The following is a 26,793-nucleotide window of genomic DNA, read 5'->3' on the forward strand; positions in this document are numbered from 1 at the left end:
GATCGGACTGTCATGGTAGCATTGTAGGAACCTGGGCACATGGGTCTTGGGCACTGCCAGTTGATAATAATGGTAGCCTCAATCCCTTTGTTGGTACACCCACCTAAAGTCACCTATAATGTAATGTCTCCAACTGGCAACTTGAGATTGGACAACATGTTGCATGTCCAAGGGGAAGATCAGGGCGAGGGTTCGAGGCTGGTACCACACATACCACAGGTGCCAGCCCTGGCGCCTGGCATAACATTGGCACAGCCTTTGTGATAGAATACGCACCTGGTTAGATGTGGTCTTCAGGGAGTTGAGTGCCAAAAGTCAGAGCCCTGCTGTCCAGGTAGCTTTCAAAAGTCGTCCCCTCAAGGAAGTGGCACCAGATCTCGATGGCCCACAGGACAGTGAGGCACTCCTTGTTGGTGGTGGGACAGTAGGACTCGGTGCCCTTTAGAGATCTTGATGCATAAGCTACAACTCTACCCCAAAACCACATCCTCACCCCGCCGCTGACTGATGTCTGTGAGCTCAAGGTGGGCTTTGTCCTGAAGGGTGAGATATTAACCCGATTGCGGGGTGCCTGAAGAACATCATCACTGACAGGGGTCCGTAGTTTACCTGCTCAGTAGCTGAAGAATTCTGTAAACAATTGAGGACTGCTACATAAAATCCAATCCCACTGAGCAGGTGAACCGGACCCCGAAGACAACAATCGCATCCTTCATCGGAGACCACCATAAGGGGTGGACAAAATGGCTGCCTGAAGTCAGCGCTGCATGAGGTGTTCAACAGTGAGAAGCTGAGGGCCTCGCAGCCACTACACATATATAGTGCCTTTCCACAGTCAGCACTGTCACTGGGTGGTCTTGGGGGGCCCTTTCCAACTTTTTGCATCGACTTGGTCAGGGTCATGCAGGGGATTCACAAAGAGGGTGGGTGCGTTCCTAAGAAGAAAATGAAACAAAAAGAAGGGACGGATGATCAAAGGGAGAGCTGAACGGTGTGGCACTACACAAAGGGACGAGGCGTTGAGTGCCCACCCAAGGCACTCTAACGGTAATTTAAGGTGTCTCAGGCCTGCTTTCATAATGTAAAAAAATAAATAAATAAAAAAGGAAGGGATGATTAAAGGGAAAGTGGAAGAGTGTGGCACTGCCCAAAAGAAAGAGGGACTGAGGTCCATCCTGCACCTCCCTAAGGCGCTATAAAGGCAACTTAGGGTGTCTCAGGCCTGCTTTCATAAGGTAAAATCAAAAGGGATGATCAAAGGGAGAACTGACCAATGCGGCACTACACAAAAAGAAGAAGCAGCAACGCCCACTCAGTGCCCACCCAAGGTGCTCTAAGGGTCATTCAAGGTGTCACAGGCCTGCTTTCATAAGGTGATAAAAAAAACAAAGAAGGAAGGGACGATCAAAGGGAAAACTGAACACTGTGACACTACACACAAAATGGCCAACTGTCATCCGCACCGTGGACCAACTAAATGCCAAGAGTCAATTACAGGAGAGGAGGAGGAAAGAGAAGAAGATCACAGAGGTGAGTCGGTGGCTGGTGTTGGAGTTCTGAACCGTTTTTGGATGTTGGCGAATTTGGCAGTAAAGGGGAGGCAGACGAGGAGCAGCAGGAGGGCTTAAGAGAGACTTGAGGTGGCGGTGAGGGTCGTCTCTTTCAGAGGATGCAATCAGGTTCTTTGTAGCTCGCAGAAAACGCAGAGAGGGAAGACAGAAGGGACAACTGGGACTTACCCAGAAGGGACAGGGTGGTACGCCAGTAAAAATTTGCACCCGCGACAGTAACATCACTTCTAGAAATCCAGCATGGTGAGCTAGTGGGACTCCTCCAAGCCATTAGGTGGCAGTAGAGAGTGTCACCTGCAGATAGCCGAGGCCCAATCACCTGGCAGGTCAGACACTCTGTGTATGGCTCATCGAGGGCTGAAGGCTAATGGACCTTCAACAAGCCACTAGGTGGCAGTAGAGAGAGTGCTACCCGGGGATAGCTGAGCTCCTGACATCCAATGGGTTGGACAATCTGTGCCTTGGTCATCAAAGGCTCTTGGGTAGTGGACCTCCAACAAGCCATTAGGTGGCAGTAGAGAGTGCCACTTGGGGATAGTATAGGTCCCAGCACCCGTTGGGTCAGACAGTCTGTGTCTTCAATGACCCGGGGCTTCCAGCGGGTGCTCTGGAGAGGTGGCCTCAGGATTTTGTGGGCTTACCCTGGACTGTAGAAGTGGTTGCTGGGTGGGATACAAGGTCACCTCAGCAACATAACATCTTCAGGGGGTGATCACTTGACCCACGGGTGAGGCTCAAGGGACAAGTGGAGAAACAAACCCACGGGGCAGACAGAGGTTCAACACCTGTGGTGGTAGCACATTTCATTCATTTGGTGTGTGTGTGTTTGCCCACCCTTTTGTTTGACATGCACTCATTATAATGGAGTATAATAGACTCCTCCGCCTCAAGAGCGCCCCCTGCTGTCACAGCTCTCATGAGCTTTTAGTTTCAGGAGTTTATCAGACAACATGTGAGAGTCCAAAATAAAGAACAGCTGACTGACAAGGGGGCTCACGCCCTTTGCGTGCGTGTGTATGTGTGTGTGTGTGTCATTGTCCCACAAACACATACAGAAGTGCGGCTGGGGTGTGACACGACCCAAATGTGGTGGGCTTCACTGAATTCCTGAATGTAGCGCCTTGTCACCCATTAAAGGCAAGCAGTTTGACAGAAAATAAACTCGACAAACGAAACGGAACAAACCCGGAGACGCAGGCGGCCCACCGCTCGCTCCGCTAATGGAGTGCGTCATTAAGCTTAATGGCACTCGAAGAGGACGACGAAAATAAACACTCGAGTGGAGAGAACGCGGGGGTCTTTGTGGAATTGAATTCCTTAATAGTGAATTCAGAGAAAAGGCAGGGGGGAGACGGAGGGTCAAGGGCAGCTCTGAGGGGGGCTTACACTGTCGAGGGACCAAAGACGGCTGTCTGTTGGGGGGGTGGGGGGCGCCTTATGGCGTGATGGTCCGAGTGCGGCATTGTTGTTGGGGGCTTATGAAGTGTTAGGGTTTGGGGGTTTATGGGAATTACAGGGTGGGGGAGTTCAATAGTGACTGAGTGGTTGGGGGTCTTACAGGGTGGGGGGCCAAAGGGCAGCTGTGTTTGTTAGGGGCTTACAATTCAGGATATCAGGAATTTACACTGGGGGGCTTAAAGTGTTAGAAGTTAATGTGCAGCACAGTTGTTGGGGTCTCATGAAGGGGTTTGGAGCTTAAGGGGCTTACAGGGTGGGGTGGGACTTACAGTGGGGGGGTCAACTTACACTAAGGATACGGATCCGCTAGGGGGGGCTTATGGTGCGAGTTTCAGGATGTGGCACCGTTGTCAGGGGTTTACAGGGAGGGCCAGTCAAAGAGCAGCTAAATGGATGGGGGCAAGAAACTTACACTGGGGGGCCGAAGGCACAGCTCTTTTCAGGGGGCTTATAGTGTGAGGGGGCTTATGAAGTGTTGAGGCTCTGTGGAGCAAGGTGGTGCAGGTCAGAAATGTACACTGGGGGGGTGACAGAGGGTGCAGCTCTATTCAGGGGGGCTCATTGAATGAGGGTCAAGGAACAGCATAGTCTTTAGGGGCTTATTTTATGGGGTTAATAGGACTTACAGATAGAGGGTGCAGAGGGTGGCTCAGTCGATGGGGGCTTACAGGGTGGGAGGATGGAGAGCAGCTCTGTGCATGGGGGCTTAAGGGGGGGGGCAGAGAGTAGCTGTTTAGACAGGACCTTACAGTGAGGGGGCCAGGAATTTACATTGGGTGACTAAGGTTATAGCTCTGCCGGGGGGGGGCTTATGATGTAAGGGTCCCGGAGCAGTACTGCTGTTGGGGGCTTATGAAGTGTTGGAGTTTGGGGCTTTTGGGACTTGTAGGATGGGGGAGTTGGAAGGCAGATTGGTAGCTGGGTTCTTGCAGGGTCAGGAACTTACACGGGGGGGGGGGGGGGGGGGGGGGTTGTAATGTATGGTGCTTTATGGTTTGGGGGTGTCAGAAGTTTATGAATTAGTAGAATTGGGGTGCTGCTCTGTGGACAGGGGGCTTATGTGGTGCTAGCGAGACTGACAAATCAGGGTGGGGATCTTTAGAAGGCGGACTGAAAGGTGTTGGGGTGCTGGGTGGCAGCTGTGCGTATGGGGGCTTACTGGGTGAGGTCAGAGTAGTCAGGGGCATGTGTTACATTCTTCACTGGTAGAAGAGATGTTACGGGGGGGGGGGGGGTCAGGAGGCGTTGGTCAGTGACGTCAGAGGTGCCCCTGCACTGGCAGAAGATCAAAGGTGGGATGGGTGGCCAGACATGGATTTGACAAGCTGGCTGGTATTTTGTACTAAGGGGCTAAGAGAGTTTATGCAGGAGGGCCTGGGAGTGCACTGTGGAGGCAGGGGCTCATACTTTGGGGGGCTCATGCTGTGGCGCTGCCATCTTCAGATCTGCTCAGGCGCCGCTTGCCTTTCCTCCGTGCGCGGCTCTGTTCCCATCACAGAGTGTTGCTGCCCTCTGGTGACTGCTGCCTGTACTGCAACGCGATGCCTCAAAGGCCAGATCATACATTCATTGTTCACTAAACTGAAATTCTTGGACACTGCGGTGCACAAAAAGTCCTGCAACATACCCACTATAGTGCCCTACGACCTACAAATGGAATATCAGGGAGGTGAGGGTTATTTCTGCTGTTGAAACCGACACCGGACTGCACTGATGTATGTGAGCAGATGTCGCAACTGCTTTATTCATTCGTTCGGTTCCTAGGTCCAATGGGGCATGAAGAGGCACGCTTGTCCACTCTCCGATTATGACATGGTGGAGGTTTATTATAATAAAACACGCAGTGGGAACAAAATACAATTAGCAGTCAATGAATGCTAGCAGGCCACAATGGCGAAAGCAGACCAGGAGATCGGCAAAGAGTACATAAACCTCCGTCCATCGAGTGCCACACATTTGCTGCAGACACTTCAGATGCTGACTTGGACTTTCCTGAATTAACGTCGCCGCTGCTTTGCTGAGGAATTCTGAGGGACGTTTTCTTGTGCTCGTATCCGACGTGTGCGCGCACCGTCACAACTCTGGTCACGTACGGGAGCGCCAATTCAAGCCAAGCGCCCACGGCGCGTTCACGTGCTCACGGGCAGACGTAAACTGCGAGTCGTCGAGTCGGAAATTCCACGTGAACGCTCGCCAAGCTCGGAATTGCAACTCGGGCAAAATAAAGCTGTCCGCAGTTATGGCGTAACGCTGACCTTTCACTTTAGGCAACTGTTTGAAATAAAACGTATTAACCTGCTCAGCCCGAAATGGCATTTGGAGAGGAGTGATGCATTAGAACAATTTGGACATGAACGAGCCATTCAGCTCATAATCCTATCACCTTAATTCTTCTAAAATAACATTGCGTCGAGTTTTGAAGGTCCCTAAAGTTCTACTGTCTACCACACTGCTTGGTCACTTATTTTAAAGGTCTTTGGTTCTCTGTGTGAAGAAAAACTTCCTAACATTAGTACGAAATTTCCAAGTTTCCAGCTGTGTCCCCATGTTCTTGATTAACTCATTTTAAAGTCACTGTCTAGATCCACTGCACTAATTCCCTTCATAATTTTAACCACTTCAGTCAGGTCACCTCTTAATCATCTTTTCCTTAAATTGTAAAGGCTCAGCTCTTTTAATCTTTCCTCATAACGCAACCCCATGGATGAATTGGAACGCAGAATGTGATCCAAATCTTCTCTTCCAAAATCTCACAAATGCGCTTTTGGCTGAATGTGCACAAATTCTCAGATACACTCCAAACTTTTGTCGAATGAAGACAAGGTTGTTAATTAGGGCTGCGCAGCTCCATATTAATGTCCATGGTTTTAGAATGGGATGTCCAACAAGCTAATATAGGTGATGGTCAGGTGTCCCCAATCTTTTGGCCATATCTACTATATAATAAAACAATGGGAGGGACAGCGTGTGGTGTCCCTGTCCCTTAAGGCACAAGTGAGCAACATTGGTCCTGGAGGGCCGCACTGGCTGCAGGTTCTTGTTTCAACCCAATTTCTTAATGAGACGTCAATTATTGTTGATGCATTTTAGTTAACTCACTTGTTATCGCTTACCACGTTTAATTTCTTATTTCAGTCTTAAAAGGCCGAATTCAGAGTTTCTAATTTCACCTTATTTAGTAATAAGATGCAAACGGCAAATGAACCAGCAGTTCTCCATCCTAACTTGTTTCCCATTTACACCTGTGTGAATTCAGACTGAACAATCTGGTTTAATAACATGTTTGGAAGTAAACGGGGAAGGAGTGAGAATTTCTAATCCGTTTTAGGCTTCAGATCATTTGGATGAAATCTTTAGAAAGTAAAAAAGAAAAAAATCTAGGACAGTGGTTCCCAAACTCGATCCTGGGGACCCCCTGTGGCTGCTGGTTTTTGTTCCAACCAGATTCCTAATCAGTGACAACACCTGATAGCACTGATCTCATTTCATTAGCTGGTATTTTTCTTTTACTCTACATTCAGAACAGCACAGCAGCATGATTTTTACATTTAAGACATTTAGAAATATTTCTGCTTTTTCTAAAGATTTAAATGCTTACCTCTCTTTTGTTGACTTCATTCTATTTTACCCTTTCTCTGTGCAGTTTTTCCCCTTCATTGAATCTTATTAATGACAATTAAAGATGAGCAGAGCAGCCACGCTGGCAACAACACGGAATTATCAAAGGCTGCAACTACTTTAGCATCAGACCCACTAATTAGTAAATAATGAATTAAACAATTAGAACACCTAGAAAAGTAGAATGAAAAATGAGATGAAAATATTGTTGAAAAGAAAAACATTCCCATATAACTGCTTTGTACATTTATATAGTGCATCCAGAAAGTATTCACAGCGCTTCATCACTTTTTCCACATTTTGTTATGTTACAGCCTTATTCCAAAATGGATTAAATTCATTTTTTTCCTCAGAATTCTACACACAACACCCCATAATGACAACGTGAAAAAAGTTTACTTGAGGTTTTTACAAATTTATTAAAAATAAAAAAAACTGAGAAATCCCATGTACATAAGTATTCACAGCCTTTGCTCAATACTTTGTCGATGCACCTTTGGCAGCAATTCCAGCTTCAAGTCTTTTTGAATATGATGCCACAAGCTTGGCACGCCTATCCTTGGCCAGTTTGGCCCATTCCTCTTTGCAGCACCTCTCAAGCTCCATCAGGTTGGATGGGAAGCGTCGGTGCACAGCCATTTTAAGATCTCTCCAGAGATGTTCAATCAGATTCAAGTCTGGGCTCTGGCTGGGCCACTCAAGGACATTCACAGAGTTGTCCTGAAGCCACTCCTTTGATATCTTGGCTGTGTGCTTAGGATCGTTGTCCTGCTGAAAGATGAACAGTCGCCCCAGTCTGAGGTCAAGAGCGCTCTGGAGCAGGTTTTCATCCAGGATGTCTCTGTACATTGTTGCAGTCGTCTTTCCCTTTATCCTGACTAGTCTCCCAGTTCCCACAGCATGATGCTACCACCACCATGCTTCACTGTAGGGATGGTATTGGCCTGGTGATGAGCAGTGCCAGGTTTCCTCCAAACGTGACGCCTGGCATTCACACCAAAGAGTTCAATCTTCGTCTCATCAGACCAGAGAATTTTCTTTCTCATGGTCTGAGAGTCCTTCAGGTGCCTTTTGGCAAACTCCAGGCGGGCTGCCATGTGCCTTTTACTAAGGAGTGGCTTCCGTCTGGCCACTCTACCATACAGGCCTGATTGGTGGATTGCTGCAGAGATGGTTGTCCTTCTGGAAGGTTCTCCTCTCTCCACAGAGGACCTCTGACAGAGTGACCATCGGGTTCTTGGTCACCTCCCTGACTAAGGCCCTTCTCCCCTGATTGCTCAGTTTAGATGGCCGGCCAGCTCTAGGAAGAGTTCTGGTGGTTTGAACTTCTTCCACTTATGGATGATGGAGGCCACTGTGCTCATTGGGACCTCCAAAGCAGCAGAAATTTTTCTGTAACCTTCCCCAGATTTGTGCCTCGAGACAATCCTGTCTCGGAGGTCTACAGACAATTCCTTTGACTTCATGCTTGGTTTGTGCTCTGACATGAACTGTCAACTGTGGGACCTTATATAGACAGGTGTGTGCCTTTCCAAATCATGTCCAGTCAACTGAATTTACCACAGGTGGACTCCAATGAAGCTGCAGAAACATCTCAAGGATGATCAGGGGAAACAGAATGCACCTGAGTTCAATTCTGAGCTTCATGGCAAATACTGTGAATACTTATGGACATGTGCTTTCTCAATGTTTTTATTTTTAATAAATTTGCAAAAATCTCAAGTGAACGTTTTTCACGTTGTCATTATGGGGTGTTGTGTGTAGAATTCTGAGGAAAAAAATGAATTTAATCCATTTTGAAATAAGGCTGTAACATAACAAAATGTGGAAAAAGTGATGCGCTGTGAATACTTTCCGGATGCACTGTATATATTTACCAAACTTAGTTTTCTAATTTCTTTATTGTTCCCAAAACACAGAACTTGGGAAATAACACATCACTTAATTAGCCCAAAACAGAAGCTGGTTGGAATAAAAACCTGCAGCCACAGTGTGCCCCCCAGGACCGAGGTTGAGAAACACTGATCTAGGATATCAGAATGACCAGACAGGGTAGAATAAAAACACTAACTTCTTCTTCTTTCGGCTGCTCCCGTTAGGGGTCGCCACAGCGGATCATCTTCTTCCATATCTTTCTGTCCTCATCATCTTGTTCTGTCACACCCATCACCTGCATGTCCCCTCTCACCACATCCATAAACCTTCTCTTAGGCCTTCCTCTTCTCCTCTTCCCTGTCAGCTCTATCCTTAGCACCCTTCTCCCAATGTACCCAGCATCTCTCCACTGCATATGTCCAAACCAACGCACTCTCGTCTCTCAACCATCTAACTTGAGCTGACATGAAATTAATTAAGATCTGTTATTGGCAAAGATTGGCTTCTAATTGAGCAGCTGGGTTGGAACAAAAATCTGCAGCCACTGTGGTCCTCCATGACCAGCGTTACTCACCACTGCCTTAGAGCAATACGATTGGTCAGTTTGGCTTTGGTGACACAATTAAAAGAGGGAGTGCGAGTGTTGGATACACAAGGAGAAGAAACGGCACAGGAGGCACGCTGAGAGAGTTGCCGTCAGAGACGGGAGGTATAAAAGCTTTGAAGCGAGAAAGGTGCCTCGAAAGTAATGGCAGAGTCTGAGAATCAATAAAATAAAATAAATGACAGAGTCGGAGTCTGAGAAGGAGGCTTTATGGAAGTGCGCTCGACACAGGGGTTGAGACACATGTGAAAACAGACGGAAAGGCGCTGAAGGTACCCACAAGGCCGAACGAGAGACATCAAGTATTTTTAAATGATCTTATTACTGGTCTTCGACAGGTAACGTGGCTGGACGTGTATAAACTGGCATCCCCTGTATCTGCACTACTGGCAGTGAGTTTAAATGTCTTTTAGGAAAGCATGTATTACAATCCATTAAAAGATAACACCATCTCAAGAGAAGAGGACGATGAATTACAGATGAAAATGTTAAGGAAATACAAGTGGGTCCTCAAGATCCCCTGCTCAAAAACAACATCAGCATCTAACACAGAATAATTTATTATCTCAGAAGAGTTTTCATAGTTTTTGTACTAAATGTGGTTTCTAGTTCAGTAATTTATACCACCAAAGCATATAAGTGAAAAACAGAACAAGAAAATGTACTTTAAGAATGACAAAAATAACAGAATGACTAGTAAATAACCCAATGCAATGAAAACAATTCTAATATTGAAAGTCAGCCTTTAAAAAGAGCAGTCTTCTGACAATCCACTTTAAGGCCTCTTTGCAGAGCATAGGGACACTTACTGTTTTATATTTCTGTTTTAATATATTGGTGAAAAAAAAAAGTCAGTAAAGGGTATATGGCAAAATTTCACAGTTGTTTGATTGTATGTTTTAAAAATTGAAATTCATCGGACCCACGCTCATACATCCAGAGTATTCCAACATTTGCACATAATGGAGAAATCTGAATTAAGCATTTGGTGATTGCACAGCTAACAAAACCTTCAGATGTGTTGGACCTTTAGGCTGCACTGGAGACGGCGAGTTTCTTTAAGTGATCCATGAACACTTGCAAGCTGACGTCATCTGTTAAAATTGGTGCGCCAGACTCCTGTAAAGAGAATGTGTTTAATTTTTACTTGGTGACTTAATGCTGAACAACAATAACACAATCCACAGCCATTATCAAGGAAGTAGGTAAGTCATCTAGAAATCAGTTTTGGATGCGCCCAACTCAAGCCTTCGTGGCGGCTATGCACGCTGTATAGCTGGTGGTTGCTTTTGTTAATGTGGTAAAGTAGAAACTGACACCAGTTTCACGGTGAGTACAGTTCAAACTGACACCAAGAACAAAGCCAAGTGTGACTGTTTATTAGACGACGCCTCTGCTTCACTAATGATAGATGTCAATAATGCATTCAAACACCAGAAACATTATACCAGAGATGAACTTTAAATGAGGACAATCAAAACGGCAAAGCGGTAATGCATGTCATTCACAGACCACAGCTAAATTAAAATTTAGAATGAGGGTCAAAGCTGTGGGTTGTGGTTAAACATATTCAGAAATCCCACTTCCTTTGGTACTGCAGGAACACACATTTCTTTGTCACATATGCACTTCACTTTAATTGTATTACACATTAATCATTATGCCACAACAAAAGCAGCCAAAGCTTAAAAAAAAAAAAAAAAAAAAGTGTTTTGCATCATTTGTTCTCCTTTGCTGTAAATATTCCGAGAAGGAAAACCACAATCAAAAAAGTTTGTATATTTTGGTAAGACTAACGTCCGGCAAAGTATACTGAACCTGTCAAACGTACTCGGCCCTTGGAGGTTCTCACATTTTACTATTAGACACAATACTGAATCACAGTGGGTTTCATTTGGCTTTGTTTGACACCTGAGCTGATAGAGGCCGAGAGGCCTGTGCGGACACAGACTCGGTGCAGTCATCTGACGTGAATACTTTTCGCAATCGGTTATTTTGGGTTTTATATTTGGAATTAATTTGGAGCACTTTACAGAGATCTGTTTTCAAGTTGACAATGAGGAGTCTTTCTCGGTTGATCAATGTCAAAAAAGGCAAATCAAAATAGACTGTAAATCAATGCTGTTTAACAAAAAAATGTGGAAAACATCCAAGGGGCTGAATACTTTTTATAGCAACTGTGGAAAAGGAAGACCCCCCAACTGAAAGGTGTGAAACCACCAGACTGTTACTGAGTGTTCAGTTATCACAAATGCATTCTGGGAGTTTGCAGGTAAGGAAGACAAGTGCCGAGGTAAGGTTGTTATCCTAACTAAAGATGGAGACAGAGAGTGGGGATGAGCTGGACTGTGTACACAATAAGGTGTGATGACAATGATGATAATAGATATTGGTGTATAATAATAGCACATTTTGCAGATACCGTTTTATCTGTCTATTATGGCCTTCCCGAGAGAGATCATTCCACCCACTCTACAGCCAAATATTATTATGTGGTCTGAAGTGATGTCTGAAGTGGGAAGAAAGGGTCCTCATGATAGAAGTTACAATTCCCTGGGGAGAGGGCATGACAGCAAACAGCATGAAGAAAAGAAAAAAAAAAACATCTCAAGTTGGCAGTGGAGTGCCAAGACACTGGCTGGCTGGCAGGTCAGGGTCTACCCACTTCATAGAGGTTGAATGCCAGGGCTTTGTTAGCAAAGCTTTAGTTCAACTTGGTGCCGACATGACAGGATCAAACCTAAGCAAAACTTTAAAAGGAGCTGGGAGATGACGCAGAGAAAGCTGGCTACTGGCTGTGCATTCGGAGGAAGGACAACGTTTGGGGGTAAACGCCCCTGTAAAGGAAGCTGGAGGGAGTGGAAGGGAGACATCCTCACTGCGCTGCTGTACCCCCCACTAGGAGATGTACTGCAGTAGGGGCCAAACATCTGCAAATGGCGGCCTCCAGTTGACGAACCTTCAGCTGACTCAAGGGCAACAGAGGAGGTGTGACAGGCAGAAATGCCAAAGTAGAACCCAAAATCTAACCGGGACGATAGTCGTATAGCACCTTCATATCTATCAGTAATACGGCACCAGAGAGTGGTGATGTCTAGTATACTTAATGCCACAAAAGTGAGAAGAGAGTTTTTTATATAACGAAACTTCCTTTAAATTTGTAATTTAAACACAAATGTGCACCAGTTGTTAGGATTCTACAGAAACTTCCAAGTTCCAGTTATTGGGTTCCCAAGTATATATTTTTTTTCAATTCACCACTTTTAACTTTCAAAAACAAAACTATGCTTTACCTGGACTATATTCACACTGACTTACTCTGACCCCACCATCTTCTTCAACCTGAACATGACAGAACAGAGCCTCTGCAAATGTTGAGGATGCTAACATGGCCATACGACTGCAAGTTTGTAGCTACGATGGCTAAACAGTCTCCTAAAAAGACACCTGCTAAACATAAGCATGAGTGCAGAGAAGACATCACATGTGTAAAAAATAAACATAACCTGTTAGGAAAAACAATTCTGTAAAACTTGATTTTCCTTTTGCAATAGATTTATCACTTGGTGGCAATGCACCATTCATGTTTACCAAGTGCCCAACTGCATGTGGTCTCTGTTGCGCCCAATAATGATACATTCTCTGAGGTTCAAAGAATTGGCAGCTTGTCGAGACTTTGCAAAGTGTGGCTTGCCTCAGTTGCAGTGGCACAAAAGGGGTGGGGGTATGGCGCTAGGGGGCAGAGAGAAGGACAGCAATGCTATTCCTATTTTACTCCAATAAGCATTAGTGACCACGTAACAATACATTTCATAGCTGTATCACTTGGCAACAATACAAAATTTATTTTATTCTGCAATCTAAAGAAGCCAGCCCGAGAAATAAGATTGCAGACCTCCATGTAAACATAGTTAATAAAGTCAAATGTCTTTGAACCCAATCTGACAAAGCCTTAGCCATGTTCATGACTTTCTGCATCACCCCAATCAAATGATGGAAATTAGCTTTATTCGGTGCTCATAAGGTCACTGGGAAAAGTAAATTAGGAACATATACAGACTTTTCAGAAAGTTTATTTTTTTACGAAGCCAATTTACTTTTAATTTGTTTCTAAATAAAAAGGAACAACATAATTTCCACACCCTTTAAGATACCTGCACTAAAATGTCCAACTACATCAATCAATTCACTTTAATCAATTTTCACAGAATATAGCAAAATCGGCACCTAAAAAAAAAAACATTTAAAAAAAAAAATGCTTTCTCTTCTGTTCTTTTTCCGGTTTTCTGTGATTTACGATCTGCGCCACCACCACCTAATCAAAGAACCGTGATGTCCTTACATTGATGGATTTAAGGCCAGAAGTCCACATGACCATCATCATCAAATTCTTCCATGAGAACCCTGAATACCATGAGGACTGACTGAGGTTATTTCTGTAAGGTAGAATGCCTAGAGGGGGCTGGGTGGTCTTGTGGCCTCGGAGCCCCTGCAGATTTTATTTTTTTCTCCAGCCGTCTAGTTTTTTTTTTTTTTTTTTTTTCTGTCCTCCCTAGCCATCGGACCTTACTTTTATTTTATGTTAATTAGTGTTCCCTAATTTTAATTATTTACTTTGTCTTTTCTCTGTTACTTCATCATGTAAAGCACTTTGAGCTACATTGTTTGTATGAGAATGTGCTCTAGAAATAAATGTTGTTGTTGTTTTGATTTCATAAACATCAAAGTACAAACAACAATAACAATTTATTTCTTGTACAGCCCTGAATCACAAAGGGAGTCTCTAAATGGACTTCAACAGGCCCTGTTTTTTTTTTTGACTGCCCCCCCCCCCCCCAGCCTTGATTCTCTAAGATGACGAGAAAAAAAAAATTCCAAAACACCCTGATGAGGGGAAAAAAAAAAAATCTTGGGAAAAGTAATTCAGAGAAAGACCCTCTCCCTTTCCAGGTAGGTTTGGGGGTGCAATGGATGTCAAAAAATGGGGTAAATACAACACGCAAAACACAGCAGGGCACATGACAGTACTACAGTCATACATTTATGAGAGGACAAGAAAATGAACGTACCTGGCCCCAGGAATACATGTTGTTATGGGTCTGAGAAGGATTTACTTTTGAAAGTAAGAAACGAGCCTGGGAAGATGAGGGAAAAAAAAAGAAACTCAAACATTTTTTAATATTATTTTTCTTTTAATTAAAGCTATACCATCTCATGCATTGTTTTAGTACCTAAATATTAAACGACTTGCGATTAAGACACCTGCTTGTGGTTTACATGAGCTGAACTATCCATTCTAGTACTGTCTAGAAACTGCCATAATAATATTCTCAAGAAGCATCATGGGAGGAATGACAGTGGGAAAACCGAGAAAACTGTGTAGAGGACAAATTGGTACAAAACATGAAATGTTACGTCTGTAGTGCACTGGCAATAGTTTGTTGTATACGTCAGATTAGCAGATCCTGTACAGTATGAACGTGTCAGCCAATTATAATTCCTAATTATAATCTTTGTATGTATTCATTATCCTTGTCAATATTTATGAATTAATAAAACATGTCTCTTCTTTCAAAGAAATAATAGCAAGTTAGTTATTACAGAAAACAGTAAAGAAAACACACCTAAACAAATGTTGTATTATTTAAAGACGCCTGAATGTTTTGATATTATTTTGGCACTGGAAACTAAATGCACTTTCAAAACAATGCAGGAACAGAAACATTTCATCCCTTACCTGGCTGCCTCCATGTTCTGTATCTATATATCTTGGCATTGGAAAGCGGCTATGAAGAATCTCTTGGGCGTCATCCACAGGAGCCTGAAGAAGGTGTTTGAAGTTTTCATACTCTTGCATATCCTGATAGCCAGCTTTACGCCACTGAGCAACAGTCTGGGATGTGATTAATAAAATGTGATTAATTTAATCAATATGCTTTTAAATGATTAGTTTAAAGTGATTTCTCACATCTAAAATCTTTGGTAAACGAAATACTATTTCATACCTCTAATATCATTTTGTTGTGCATTAGTTAAAAGAAAATGACATTTATTAAATACATCCTTCCTTTTAATCTCTCATTATATCTTACAACCATTAAGACTTACAATCTCAAACGGATGAAGGCCTGCATTAAGCTTTAATCAGTATGTAACATTACAGAGAAATGATTTATTGTAATTGAACTGCTGACTTTAAACAGCGGAATATGCAAAGTAATGTGTATAAAACCTTATACTAGTGTCAATTCTTATTTTCATTATTAAATAAAAGTGAACTTAATTCAATTTTGTATTATCAGTCTATTCAGGTCAAATCAGTATTAGTAACATAAATCCCAGTTCCTTACAGTCATTCATGTTACTTCCAAATCATACAAAAACTTGAGCATGTTTTACTTACTTCTCCATGATAAATAAGGATCTGGAAGAAAGTGTCCATAAGCAGAATACGATCAGGAAGAATGCTGCTGCTATCCAGGAGGACAGGCTGTACATGTAAAATACATTTAAATAAGTATCAGTGAAATGACAAAAACAAAAATGATGTCTTTCTTAAATTAATAATCCAACAAGGGAGGGAGGAGTACAGGAACAGAACAGAAACCAACAAGAAAACAGTTCAGATATCAAATCCTACTGCCACCCTGCTCCTAATTATTTCAGATGTCAATGCCTGTCTGTTTGGTGGGGTGGCTCGCCCACTTGCACATATTCAAAAGTCAGCCACTCCCTAGTCTATTGATGAGAGCTGCTCTTCCCACACCAGTTGAGCCTTCATCAAATCCCAACCGATTCAAGGCCCCAAGCCCTGATCAGTGCTAAGGTAAGGAGGGGCAGCCTACATTTCCTCCCCACAGCCAAGGACAGAACTGCCTCTAGAGCATTTTTCTGCGTCCCAGCAGCCTGGGGGGCGCAAGTCTCTAAGGTAGCACTGTAATAAGTTTAATATATCACTGTGCTCTGTGAAAATATATTTTATAAATCTGCCTTTTTCTACTCATGTGCACAGTTGACACACAGCCAGATTTAGCACACAGGAGTTCGCCATATAAGAACTGCTAGGCAAGCATTTTAAGACAAGACAAGTTAGGGACAACTGCGAAATGGGCAGTCAGACTGATGACCATTGTATACTATTTCTGTGTGTCAAACTCAGCATGAAATTGTATCCTCTTTGCCTTGTTTGGAATGGCATGATTCACCTAAGTGGGGCCCTGCACATGCGGAACGAGTATAAAGCCTTGGAACATTGCCCGGCACACTTTTGAAGCAAACGGATGGATGGGAGAGAACGTCATCCAATCCTGAAAATCCTTCCAATGCAGCGACGAAAACGGCAGACTCTGCACATCAGGCCCCCCATTCCCGAACTGGGTTTTTGCCATTGGCTTCCTTCGTGTGTTATGCAGCATAAGCCGTCATTAAAGAAAGCAAAGTTATTTCTCCTATGTGATTTCTTACCGCTGTATCAAGGGAGGGGGATCGCCTTTTAATATCATATCTATATAGATTCGGGTTATGTAACACACCACAATTACAAAAGAACTCATTCCAACGAGGGAGCTAACGCCCCCTGCTGGATACAAGCACCCATGCTTGTCTGCTCTCTTTCAGGGCCAACATGGACTCAATGTATTTTCTAGTAGCCGGAAGGTCCTTTCCTCCTTCACCTCACTCTCTTTTTTAATATCAGATATCCCTGGTAACTGGGAGGTCACCTGCCTCTTTGCATCATGGGACAACATGACATACTGTACTTCACATGTCTCTCTCTCTCTCTCTCTCTCTCTCTCTCATGCTTTGACTAATGCCTACCTGGACAAGAACTGCCATTTGCCAACAGCTTTCCTGCTGTCTGCATGGCCTGTTCCCCTCCTTGGAGGTCTTGTACGGGTCTTAGGGCTACACTATGTGACTTAGATGGTTCCTTACTCTGACAATTTTATGCCAGCCGGCACCTATTTAAACACGCCAATAATAATAACATTTTATAAATTTTATTAACAAATTAGAACTCAAAAAAATAATGAGCACATGGATCATTTGGTCTCAATATTTTATAATAAAATGGAAATTTTTAATGTTGAAGTTAGTTATCTTTAATGTGGTTGATGGGAGTACAAATTACAATGTTCATTATAACAAAATCCCTAATAATTTACTTCCTGTGAAGCCTAGCAGAAGTCAAAAATGTCCTCCTAATCCTTTATAAATGAATGCTCATGGCAGATAATTAGGATACTTTTTACCTACATAATTATAAATGCTTATTTGTGTAGGAGACCATCCCTTTCATTAAATTAAATGACAAGCATTATTTGTAAAGCTACATGTACTAAATTGTACTGGCAGTTTTATTTTTTTTTAATATATATATATATATATATATATATACTGTACCTCTGGAGGCCCATTGAATGAATAAGCATACAGGATTGGCTGAATCATGATGAGTGACTGGGTAAGATCTTGCCTCATAAACTGGTGTCTGTAATACGAGCTTTCATCAGGACTGTTATTAAATACTTGCAGGAATGGTGATCTTCTCAAATGGAACATGAACTGGAAAAAAAAAATTACATTAAAATTAAACTTCCTGTGCATTAAATAATATGATAAATGAATGGTGCTCTTTACAAAAGTAATGTACTATTGAAATGTTTTCTGCTACACATAGAAATGTTATAAAACCTGTTGGGACAAAATTTAGGTAACAAGCATTAGTCATCAACATTTAAACAGAATTAAAGTGTTTTAACATTTTACTGTTATAGTAGTACTAGGGTGTTGTAAAATGTTGGCCATTATGAATGTAGTGAGAAGTCAAGCAAAATGACCCCTTTGATTGGCTAACTAAAAAGATTACAATATGCAGGCTTTCGTGGCAACTCAGGCCCCTTCTTCAGGCAAAATGGAATCATTACGATCAATTAATCAATTACATAATGCCTGAAGAAGGGGCCTGAGTTGCCTTGAAAGTGTGCATACTGTTATAGTAGTAAATACAAATGCCATTAACACACAAAACAAATAAATATCTTTGACAGCAATTTCAGTGGTTTTATTTAATAACCACAAGTCATCACTGCTCTTAAGGATCCTTCATTCTTACTAATTTGATAAAGGGATATCCAGCTGCTAAAGGCAATTTACAAATCTTCAGCCAACTGCCCTTTGGCATTCATTCTAAAGTCAGACACACTTTAAGATCGTCTATATGGTTACATATCAGGCAAATCTGTGATTAACTGACCCCTTAAGATCAAACGGTGGGCAGTTATTTTACTAAGTGCTTAGTCTTATACAGAAAAACAATTTATAGCTAGATTCGAAATAATCTTAATTAATGGCTAGTAGCTGTTTTTAAATATACAAATGAGGAGATGGCTGTATTTTCTATTGGTACTTCTGCTATAACCAGACTTCATAATAACAAAGGACACCCTACTTTGTGTGAATTTCCCATTGGGATTAATAAAGTATCTATCTATCTATCAAACAAAAAACACATTTTTAAATCTGGTCCCAATATGTCCCAGCAAAGCAATAAAAACAGTACTAGCAAATCCTAACAGTTGTGCTTGAACATCGTATTACAACAGGAGGAACCAAGCAGCCCACAATAAATATCCAAACACAGAGTTTAACATAAAGGAAACAAAAAATAAAGAACAAAAATATATAGGAATTATAATATTTAAACAACTTACCTGAGGATAAAGAGAGAAAGTTTCTGAGAATCGGAAGGAGCTTGGATCATCCTTATGGTAATCACCAAATTTCTGACACTAAAATTGAGAAAAGAACAATAAAAACAAATATCAGCAACAGAATTTGATAACTAAACAGAATAAACTTTTTCCTAATAATACATTAAGACTACTTACCAAACGAATGAGTTGTCTGTCTAACCAGCGCAACACATCAGGCCCTTCTTCTGTCTCTGCTCTGTATACTGCCAGTCGGGCCATAAGGATAGCAGCAGCCTCCTGATCAAAAGACGCAGCAATGTTCTGAATCTGAGCTTGTGCATCAGCCCAGCTGTTTGATAAAAAGAAATAAACGGACAAAGGAACTTCAATCTTTCTGTAGCTAGACAGACTTCTGCAGATGTGGGGAGTTCAATCTGAACAATAAATAAGAAGGACTGCTGAAATTATGAGATGGTGGACACTTCATTTTACCAAAAACTGTGCCAATTTACTGTATGCCAACCTTTTACAGCTAAAATAAAAATTCTGTTCACACTTTGCATCCGAGAGCCAATCTAAAAGAAATTAAGTGAGTTTAAGTGAATTTGCATCACCGGTCTGTCCACACGACACAACTCCGTGCCAGTGGGTGCACATTGTTGAAATTTGGTACACTTTGTTTGGCCCACTTGTTTTTCAAGGGTAGTTTTGAATTTTAGTTTAGATATTTCAAATGGGAGTGTATTAAATTTCTTATTAAATCTGACAAAACTGCTTTTAAAAGCATTTGGCAAATTTTTAGAAATAATCTATTCTGTGCATCCTTAATTACTAATTAACTTTCTGTTTCAAATTTACCTTGAGGGAGATTATTACAACTTTTATATTATCACTCCTGACAGTGAAACAGATGTTCAATACAAGTTGTCGAAACACCAGCAGAGGCACACATGCAAATATCAGGGAACATGGCATCGTATTAGTCCAATTTGCTAATCTCTACTACGCTAACTCACCACTTCAGGTCATACCAGTGAAGTGAAATGATTTTTAGAAGCGTAAAAGCAAACAAAATTCAAGCCACGACTTAAATGGAAGTAGAAATGAGCACAGTTATGCATGCAGTGAATAAGCACATACTCAGTAGTTAGGTTACAATAAAAACAACCTTACAGCTACATTATCTGTAGATTACAATGATTACATATTTCTCAAAACATGGTATGCATTTTGTTGAAGCAAAACATTTTACTTTTTAACATTTCAGCTCTCCACTGGGTACTCCTTTCAAACATCTTATGTTCAGCAAATATGAACTAAAATAAGCCAGACACCCTCTACAAGGAGGACGTCAAACTCAGTTTTATTGAGGGCCAAAAATAACACTACATATACACCAAATGCGGGTCATACGCAGTGGCAAATTTAGAGGTTATGGGGCCTCTATGCATAGACTTTATTAGAACCCTATTATTTTACCAGAAAAAAAAAAATTACATCTTGCCTGAAGAAGGGGCCCGAGTTGCCTTGAAAGCTTGCATATTGTAATCTTTTTAGTTAGCCAATAAAAGTGGTCATTTTGCTTGACTTGAACAGTTTTGAAAAAGGACACAGTAACCTAACAATACTACGTTAGACTTTAAATGCAATGTGTAATTCACATTACTACAGTCCAGTGGTCCTCAAACACAGTCCTGGGGACCCCTTAAGATTACAAGTTTTTGTTTCCAAACAATTTCTGTTTTGTAATTGGAATTCCAGCCTAGTGAAACAGGCCATTACTTCCCAGCTTTTTTAAAGTTCTGGTGTCAATAAAGAAATAATAAAACTAAGTTTGGCATTTTTTTTTATTAGAAAGTTTGAAGTATTTATTTATGTTATGATGGAATCATTTAGTGCTTTTTCTTTTTGCTTAGATTACATCCTTTAAGCATTGGATGTGACGAAGATGGACAGGATTAGAAATGGGGACAGAGGGTCAGCTCAAGTTGGACGGTTGGGAGACAAAGTCAGAGAGGCAAAATTGTGTCGGTTTGGACATGTGCAGAGGAGAGATGCTGGGCATATTGGGAGAAGGATGTTAAGGATAGAGCTGACAGGTAAGAGGAGAAGAGGAAGGCCTAAGAGAAGGTTTATGGATGTGGTGAGAGAGGACATGCAGGTGATGGGTATGACAGAACAAGATGACGAGGACAGAAAGATATGGAAGAAGATGATCCGCTGTGGCAACCCCTAACGGGAGCAGCTGAAAGAAGAAGAAGTTGTTCTCTGTTATTTAGCATGTTAATGGGGCTGACGCTGATGTAGTTGCAGCCTTTCAGCATTCAGTGTTGTGAAATTTTTGGGAACAAAACCTACAGCCACACGGACTCACCAGGCCTGACTTGGAGAACTACTGCTACAGCAAAGAAATTCACCGCAACTTAAATGATTAACTGGAATTCCAATCATGCAACCATCCAAAAAAACAAAAAAAAACAGACCAGTGTACTGTTTTTTTCTGTAAAATAAAAGCAGTAAATACCTAAACATCTATTATCATTACAGTCTTACCATTACATTGAGCTAAACGCTGTCAATTAAAAACCAGTTATTTGGCGAGTCTGCTTAAACTGCATTAGTAGGCATTACTATTAAACAAACATAAAATACTGATAAACTATTTATAACATTGGTCTTTTATTTATAGATCAAAGTGTTTAGTTAGAGTTATTTTTTACTTTTGGAATGTATTTTGAGAAAAAAAAAACTAAATGAGGTTGATCAGAACTTTATAATTCATGGTTTCTACATTTTTTGAATTATATACATTATTTTTACAGACAATTTGTGTTTTAAGTCAGCATCACTGTGAATCTATGGAAATATAATGAAGTGTATATAAGATATTCTTGCACGGTGAAACAGTTAATTGACATTGGCAGGTCACTGCATAAACATAAAATATACCTTCTTTTATTTCTTTTAACTCATTTTCAACCACTGATTGTACTATAGTTTTTGTTAGTGTTTAGATATACTTCTTTATACACTGTACTGATTACTCATTCCTAATAGTTGAGGTGTAATTATGCACTACCGGTACAAAGTTTTAGAATACCTCCGTTTTTTCAGTTGTTATGGTAATGCACACCGTTGAACGTCTTAATGCATCATGCAATCAAGGCAGAGAACAAATAAACAATGGCAAATAAAAAAACAAGTCAAGGAGTCATTAAGTGTGCAAATTTTATTCAGATTTTTGATTCATCTTTTGCTGATCTAACAGCCAAACTGTGGTAACCTTTTTGATTCAGAGTGCCAGTCACTCCATGCAGAGTCACCAACTCGGCCTCTAGCAGAAGATCCCCAGACCATCACACTTCCTCCTCCATGTTTGACAGTTGGTGTCACACACTGAGGAACCATCACCATCCACCAACTCAACGGTCTACAAACACTGAAGATTTCAAATTTGGATTCATCGGTCCATAAGAATTTCTTCCAGTCTGCAGTGGTCCACAGCCGGTATTTCAAGGCTCTATTGTATCCTGTAAGGAATGGCTTTCTTTCTGCCACTCGCCTGTCAAACCTGCAGCACAAAGTTTCCTCTTTACAGTACAAGCTGTCACTTGCATTTTTTCAACCTGCACTGTTAAGCTGTTGTGCTGTGAGGTGCCGGTGATGACACAAGCTGGTGACCCTCAGAAACTTGTCTTTTGATTGCCTTGTGACGTTGGCTCTGCCAGTTCTCTTCCTGTCTGAGTTTCTCCCAGTTTCCAATTGCCTTTGGAGAGTGTAGGACACCACTGGACCCACTGACACTTTGGATTGATTTTTTTTTTTTTTGCAATTTCTCTAAATGAAAGGCCTACACTCCTAAGAGTAATAATGCTCTGTCTCATTCCATTTGTTAATTGTCCTTTTCTTACCATTATCACTGGAATATTATCCAAATCTGTTCCGACTCTGCTCTAAGACAGAGAGTTTTTAAGTAATCAACAGAAGTTGGGACACCTGTGCAAATTGCTGCAAGTTGTAAGGCTTCATTTACTTTCTATTGCTACAGAACATATGTAGGTTGTAACCAATTAGTTGGTCCCTGAAGAAGGCCTATTAATATTCTGAATTCTTCTTTTTTTCGGTTTTTGCTAACCTAAACTTTAAATTTAAACCTCTGGCAGTTTACTTCTCAACTTTTCGCCATTTTAGGTCACTTATTGCATTTCAACTGATTACATCTAAAGAAAAACTGGAAAAACTGATTTGTTCTAAAACTTTTTGACCAGTGGTGTACATATGAATTTTACTAATGCCGTTCTTGTTTCTTAACATTCTTAGATTGTATGATGCAGACAGGAATATATAAAAAAAAATTATTTCTTTTGCACAACACCACTGACTACTTAACGTTTATTTGCAGAGCATTCGATCACTAGAATTGCTGAACTTAATAAATGTTGGTGAATTATAGTGGAAGGGAGGTAGTTTTATCGTAAGTGTGCTGGCACAGCCATTCACAAGCTGTCTTGTGTGCTTTATGTCATCACTACTACAAGTAACAGACGCATTTTTGTTTATGTATGTGCTTTTGACACATCGCTCATCAGATGCTCACAGCTGAAAAATGGAAAAAAAAACACCTGTCTTCTTTATGCATTGATGTCTTTCTCCCTTATAGTTCTGTTTTTCATTTTCTGATGCATATTGACGTTTCATGTTACACCAAAGTGAATTAAGGATTCTTCTAAACAACACCTTACAGCAAGCAAGGCAAACAACTGGTATAATAACTACTTTGTATTCCTGCATCACCATAGGCTGGCCAAGATTTTCACAGTCAGAATATGCCTTTAGTTTTCTGAATACATCGGACATCAGCAAAACAAGGGCGTGCAAATTTGTAGGCCTGAAATCTGTTTTCGAAAACAAGACAGTACAAGAGAGGCCAGCACTGACACTTTTGCGGTTTTAAAAAGTGAGCATAGTGGCAGCTTTCTGTCTATCCATTTTCTTCATGAGACCGTGACATCTTTATGTTAATACACTAACATTCGTTATGGGGTGTCACTTTATTTTCACATTTTTACTGCCTGGTCATTTTGAGCAGATTCTATTCTGATTACAATTTGTAGCTGAGAAGTGCAATGCTGCGCAAATAAAGGTCACATGACTCTAAAGATGCATTTTAATGGCAGGTGCAAATGTGATCTGGCTAAATTACATACCGATATGATTGATATATGAAATGAACATTAAACAGGGCTATTGAGAAAACCAACCCATCACCACAGACCATGGATGGATGGATGGATAGATAGATAAGGCACTATATAAGAGACACAGAGAGAGACAGACGGACACAGAGAGAGGGAATGACAGACGGACAGAGAAAGACAGACAGAGAGAGACAGAAGGACAAACAGCCAGACATGTTTTGAATATGCACGGCACAGGCTGTATTGAAAAGGTTCATTGGCTAGATCCGGCCTGCAGGCCTTGAGTTTGACACCGATGCCCAAGAACCATCAGCTGATGAGAGTACAAAACATGACATTTTTACATCACTCAAGTCAGAATCTGGTGTTACACGAAAGAATATTTCAAGTATATTGACTATAGTAATTATCCAAATTTTATCTTGTAAGCACCTTTCAGAGCTGTATCACAAGACACTTTAAAAAGAATACAAGAATGCACTTGAAACAGAAAATCACAAGATGAGGTCACTTCATGTTGTATATGCTAGAGATAGTAGCAGGAAAATGAAAAATGAACAATTAGTCAGGAGCAAATGAAAAGAATGCCGAACACATGCCCACCCAGACAGTTAGTCGCAGTTAACACAAACAAGTAGTACTTACAAATAAAGTCTTTCTGCCTTCTGACAAACACTTATCCAGCTAACTCCCACTTCATCCCCAACATCACTAACAGGACGGAGGACACCAGAAATAACCCCAGTAACATTGTTTTGTGAACGTAAATGGTAATTCATAAGAGAGTTTAGAGTATAGTAATCCCCGAGTGCCAAGACCTAACCCAAAATAAGGAACAGTGAAGAATAAAATTTACTTTAAACCAATTAACAGAAAGAGAAGACAGTCAATGACAAGAAAATAATTAGTGCTGTGAAGAAGAAAAAAAACAAAAAAAAACAAAAACCTCTCAAACACAGCAGTTGCTGAAATTCCCAACTACCTGCATAGTGTGGGATCAAGACGTCCTACTTGAGTCTCCTTAAAAGACTTTTCACACTAATACTGAGAGTCTACACAATGAGATGCAAAACTTTTATGGCCACCAATAAAAAAAAAAAAAAGGTTAAGATTTTCTAAAAACTACAGAAAAAAATCAAATAGTCTGTAAAAGTTAATTGGAAAGTTGAGAGAAAAAGACTGACTTCTAACAAAAAGAGAAAATGAAACCATGGAAGAATAAATGAAGTGCACATTTCATTCAGATACAGCATTATCAAAAAAAAAAAAAAAACTAGAAATGTTTCAGTTTCATCTCTTTGATGTTTGTTTGTCTTAGTTCCCGTGTCCCATTGTGTGGTGCCAGTTTAATTTCCACCAGTGTCCTGAGTGCCACAATTAGGCCCTGAGGCAGCCTTTCCCGTTTTTTCAGACTAATTAGCTTCAGTTCCATTCTCCTGTCAGTGCAGGACAAGTACTTGAGACCAAGAATGCACTTAGAACGGCTGTGTTTTGTTTGTAGCATGGCGACCATAACTGAAGATGGAACTTCAGAAGATGACTCACTACGCCCACTTAGATTCTAAGTGCAAGGGACCTTGATTTACTTTATATATTTAAAAGTTTTGGCAATCAAAATTAACATTTTATTTGCTCGTTCAATTGCTTTTAGTGCATTGCCTGGAAGATGAGAATTACGTCAGCATAAACGCCTGAATTTCCCTCATTCGGGCCAGAATCTCCCATCCTGTATTTATAATTAACATTCCTTTAATCTACATGGACACCCGTTACACTGTACAACATTACATAATTTTGAGCTTACAGTAGGTATTTAAGTCTAAAAAAAATAAAAAATAAAAAAAAAATAGTTACAATAGATTTATTAAAAGGGGGTTTTATTCAGGTTAAACCAATGGTTCTCAAACTGTGGGGCGGGCCCCCCTAGGGGGGCACGAAGTAACAAAAAGGGTGGCGCGAAGATGTAAAAAAAAGAAAACAAGAATCGAAAATATGAAAAATACATCTATTGAAACCAAAACAAATTAACTTAAACTACACTCTGATACTAGAAAAATAAATATAGAGTTAGATAAATGTCGATAAAAGTTAAGTAGGTATAATAAAATATGCATCTATGATATATCATTAATTAAAAAAGAACAAATAGGTATTAGTGGGCTTCTTTCAAAAAATGTTAGGGGGGCGCGATTAAAACTGTTATGAAAACTCGGGTCGCAAATACTTAAAGGTTGAGAAACGCTGGGTTAAACAGACAGTTGCATGCTCTCTTGGGAATTCCAACTAAGAAATATTTCTTAACATATATTATGTTCACTTCAACTAGCAACAGTAACAAAAACACATCTTCCCATGGAAACATAATGACACAAAGTAAGAGCTCAAACAATTTACTAACACTAATTAACAGGCGTGAATAAGTCATGTTGTGCATCAGTAAACCTGAGATGTTGTAGTCCAGGCAGAAGAGTATGTATGGGCCCAAATGGTGTAAAATGGAGTATGTGCAGGGTTGAGCACAGATGTAAACGAACATTAATATTTTATAAATGGCATGAAATACAGAGAGCACTTTACAGATACACTGCTGATTCAACTTTAATTCCTTCTTCAATTGTTTATAAATGTCCTCTCTCATTTTTCTTCACCTCTAGACATCCAGGACAGCTGGAATCTGGGTGCCCTACATATTTTTTAGTCTGTCTCATTTTATATTTCAATATTATGTTTATTTTGTAGGTCGGTGTTTCCCAACCTTTGCGCTTTCACGGCCC

The 26,793-nt window shown here is 40.9% G+C and overlaps 1 protein-coding gene across 2 annotated transcripts in view; it reads right to left on the reverse strand.

Annotated features, from left to right (window-relative positions):
- Window positions 1–9,791: 9,791 nt before the first annotated feature.
- The window catches only part of sec23a (Sec23 homolog A, coat complex II component), a 67,089-nt gene continuing 50,087 nt past the window's right edge, over window positions 9,792–26,793 (reverse strand). For both annotated transcript variants that reach the window (XM_051920030.1, XM_051920029.1), the window contains 7 exons: window positions 19,017–19,170; window positions 18,840–18,917; window positions 17,530–17,691; window positions 15,530–15,616; window positions 14,864–15,019; window positions 14,196–14,261; window positions 9,792–10,245 (listed from right to left, as the gene is read on the reverse strand). In XM_051920030.1, coding sequence (XP_051775990.1) covers window positions 10,156–10,245; window positions 14,196–14,261; window positions 14,864–15,019; window positions 15,530–15,616; window positions 17,530–17,691; window positions 18,840–18,917; window positions 19,017–19,170 — 793 coding nt within the window. In that variant the 3' untranslated portion in view covers window positions 9,792–10,155. The remainder of the gene's footprint in view (window positions 10,246–14,195; window positions 14,262–14,863; window positions 15,020–15,529; window positions 15,617–17,529; window positions 17,692–18,839; window positions 18,918–19,016; window positions 19,171–26,793) is intronic.

The sequence above is a fragment of the Erpetoichthys calabaricus genome, chromosome 16 (genome assembly GCF_900747795.2).
Source record: "Erpetoichthys calabaricus chromosome 16, fErpCal1.3, whole genome shotgun sequence".
Taxonomy (NCBI): Eukaryota; Metazoa; Chordata; class Cladistia; order Polypteriformes; family Polypteridae; genus Erpetoichthys; species Erpetoichthys calabaricus.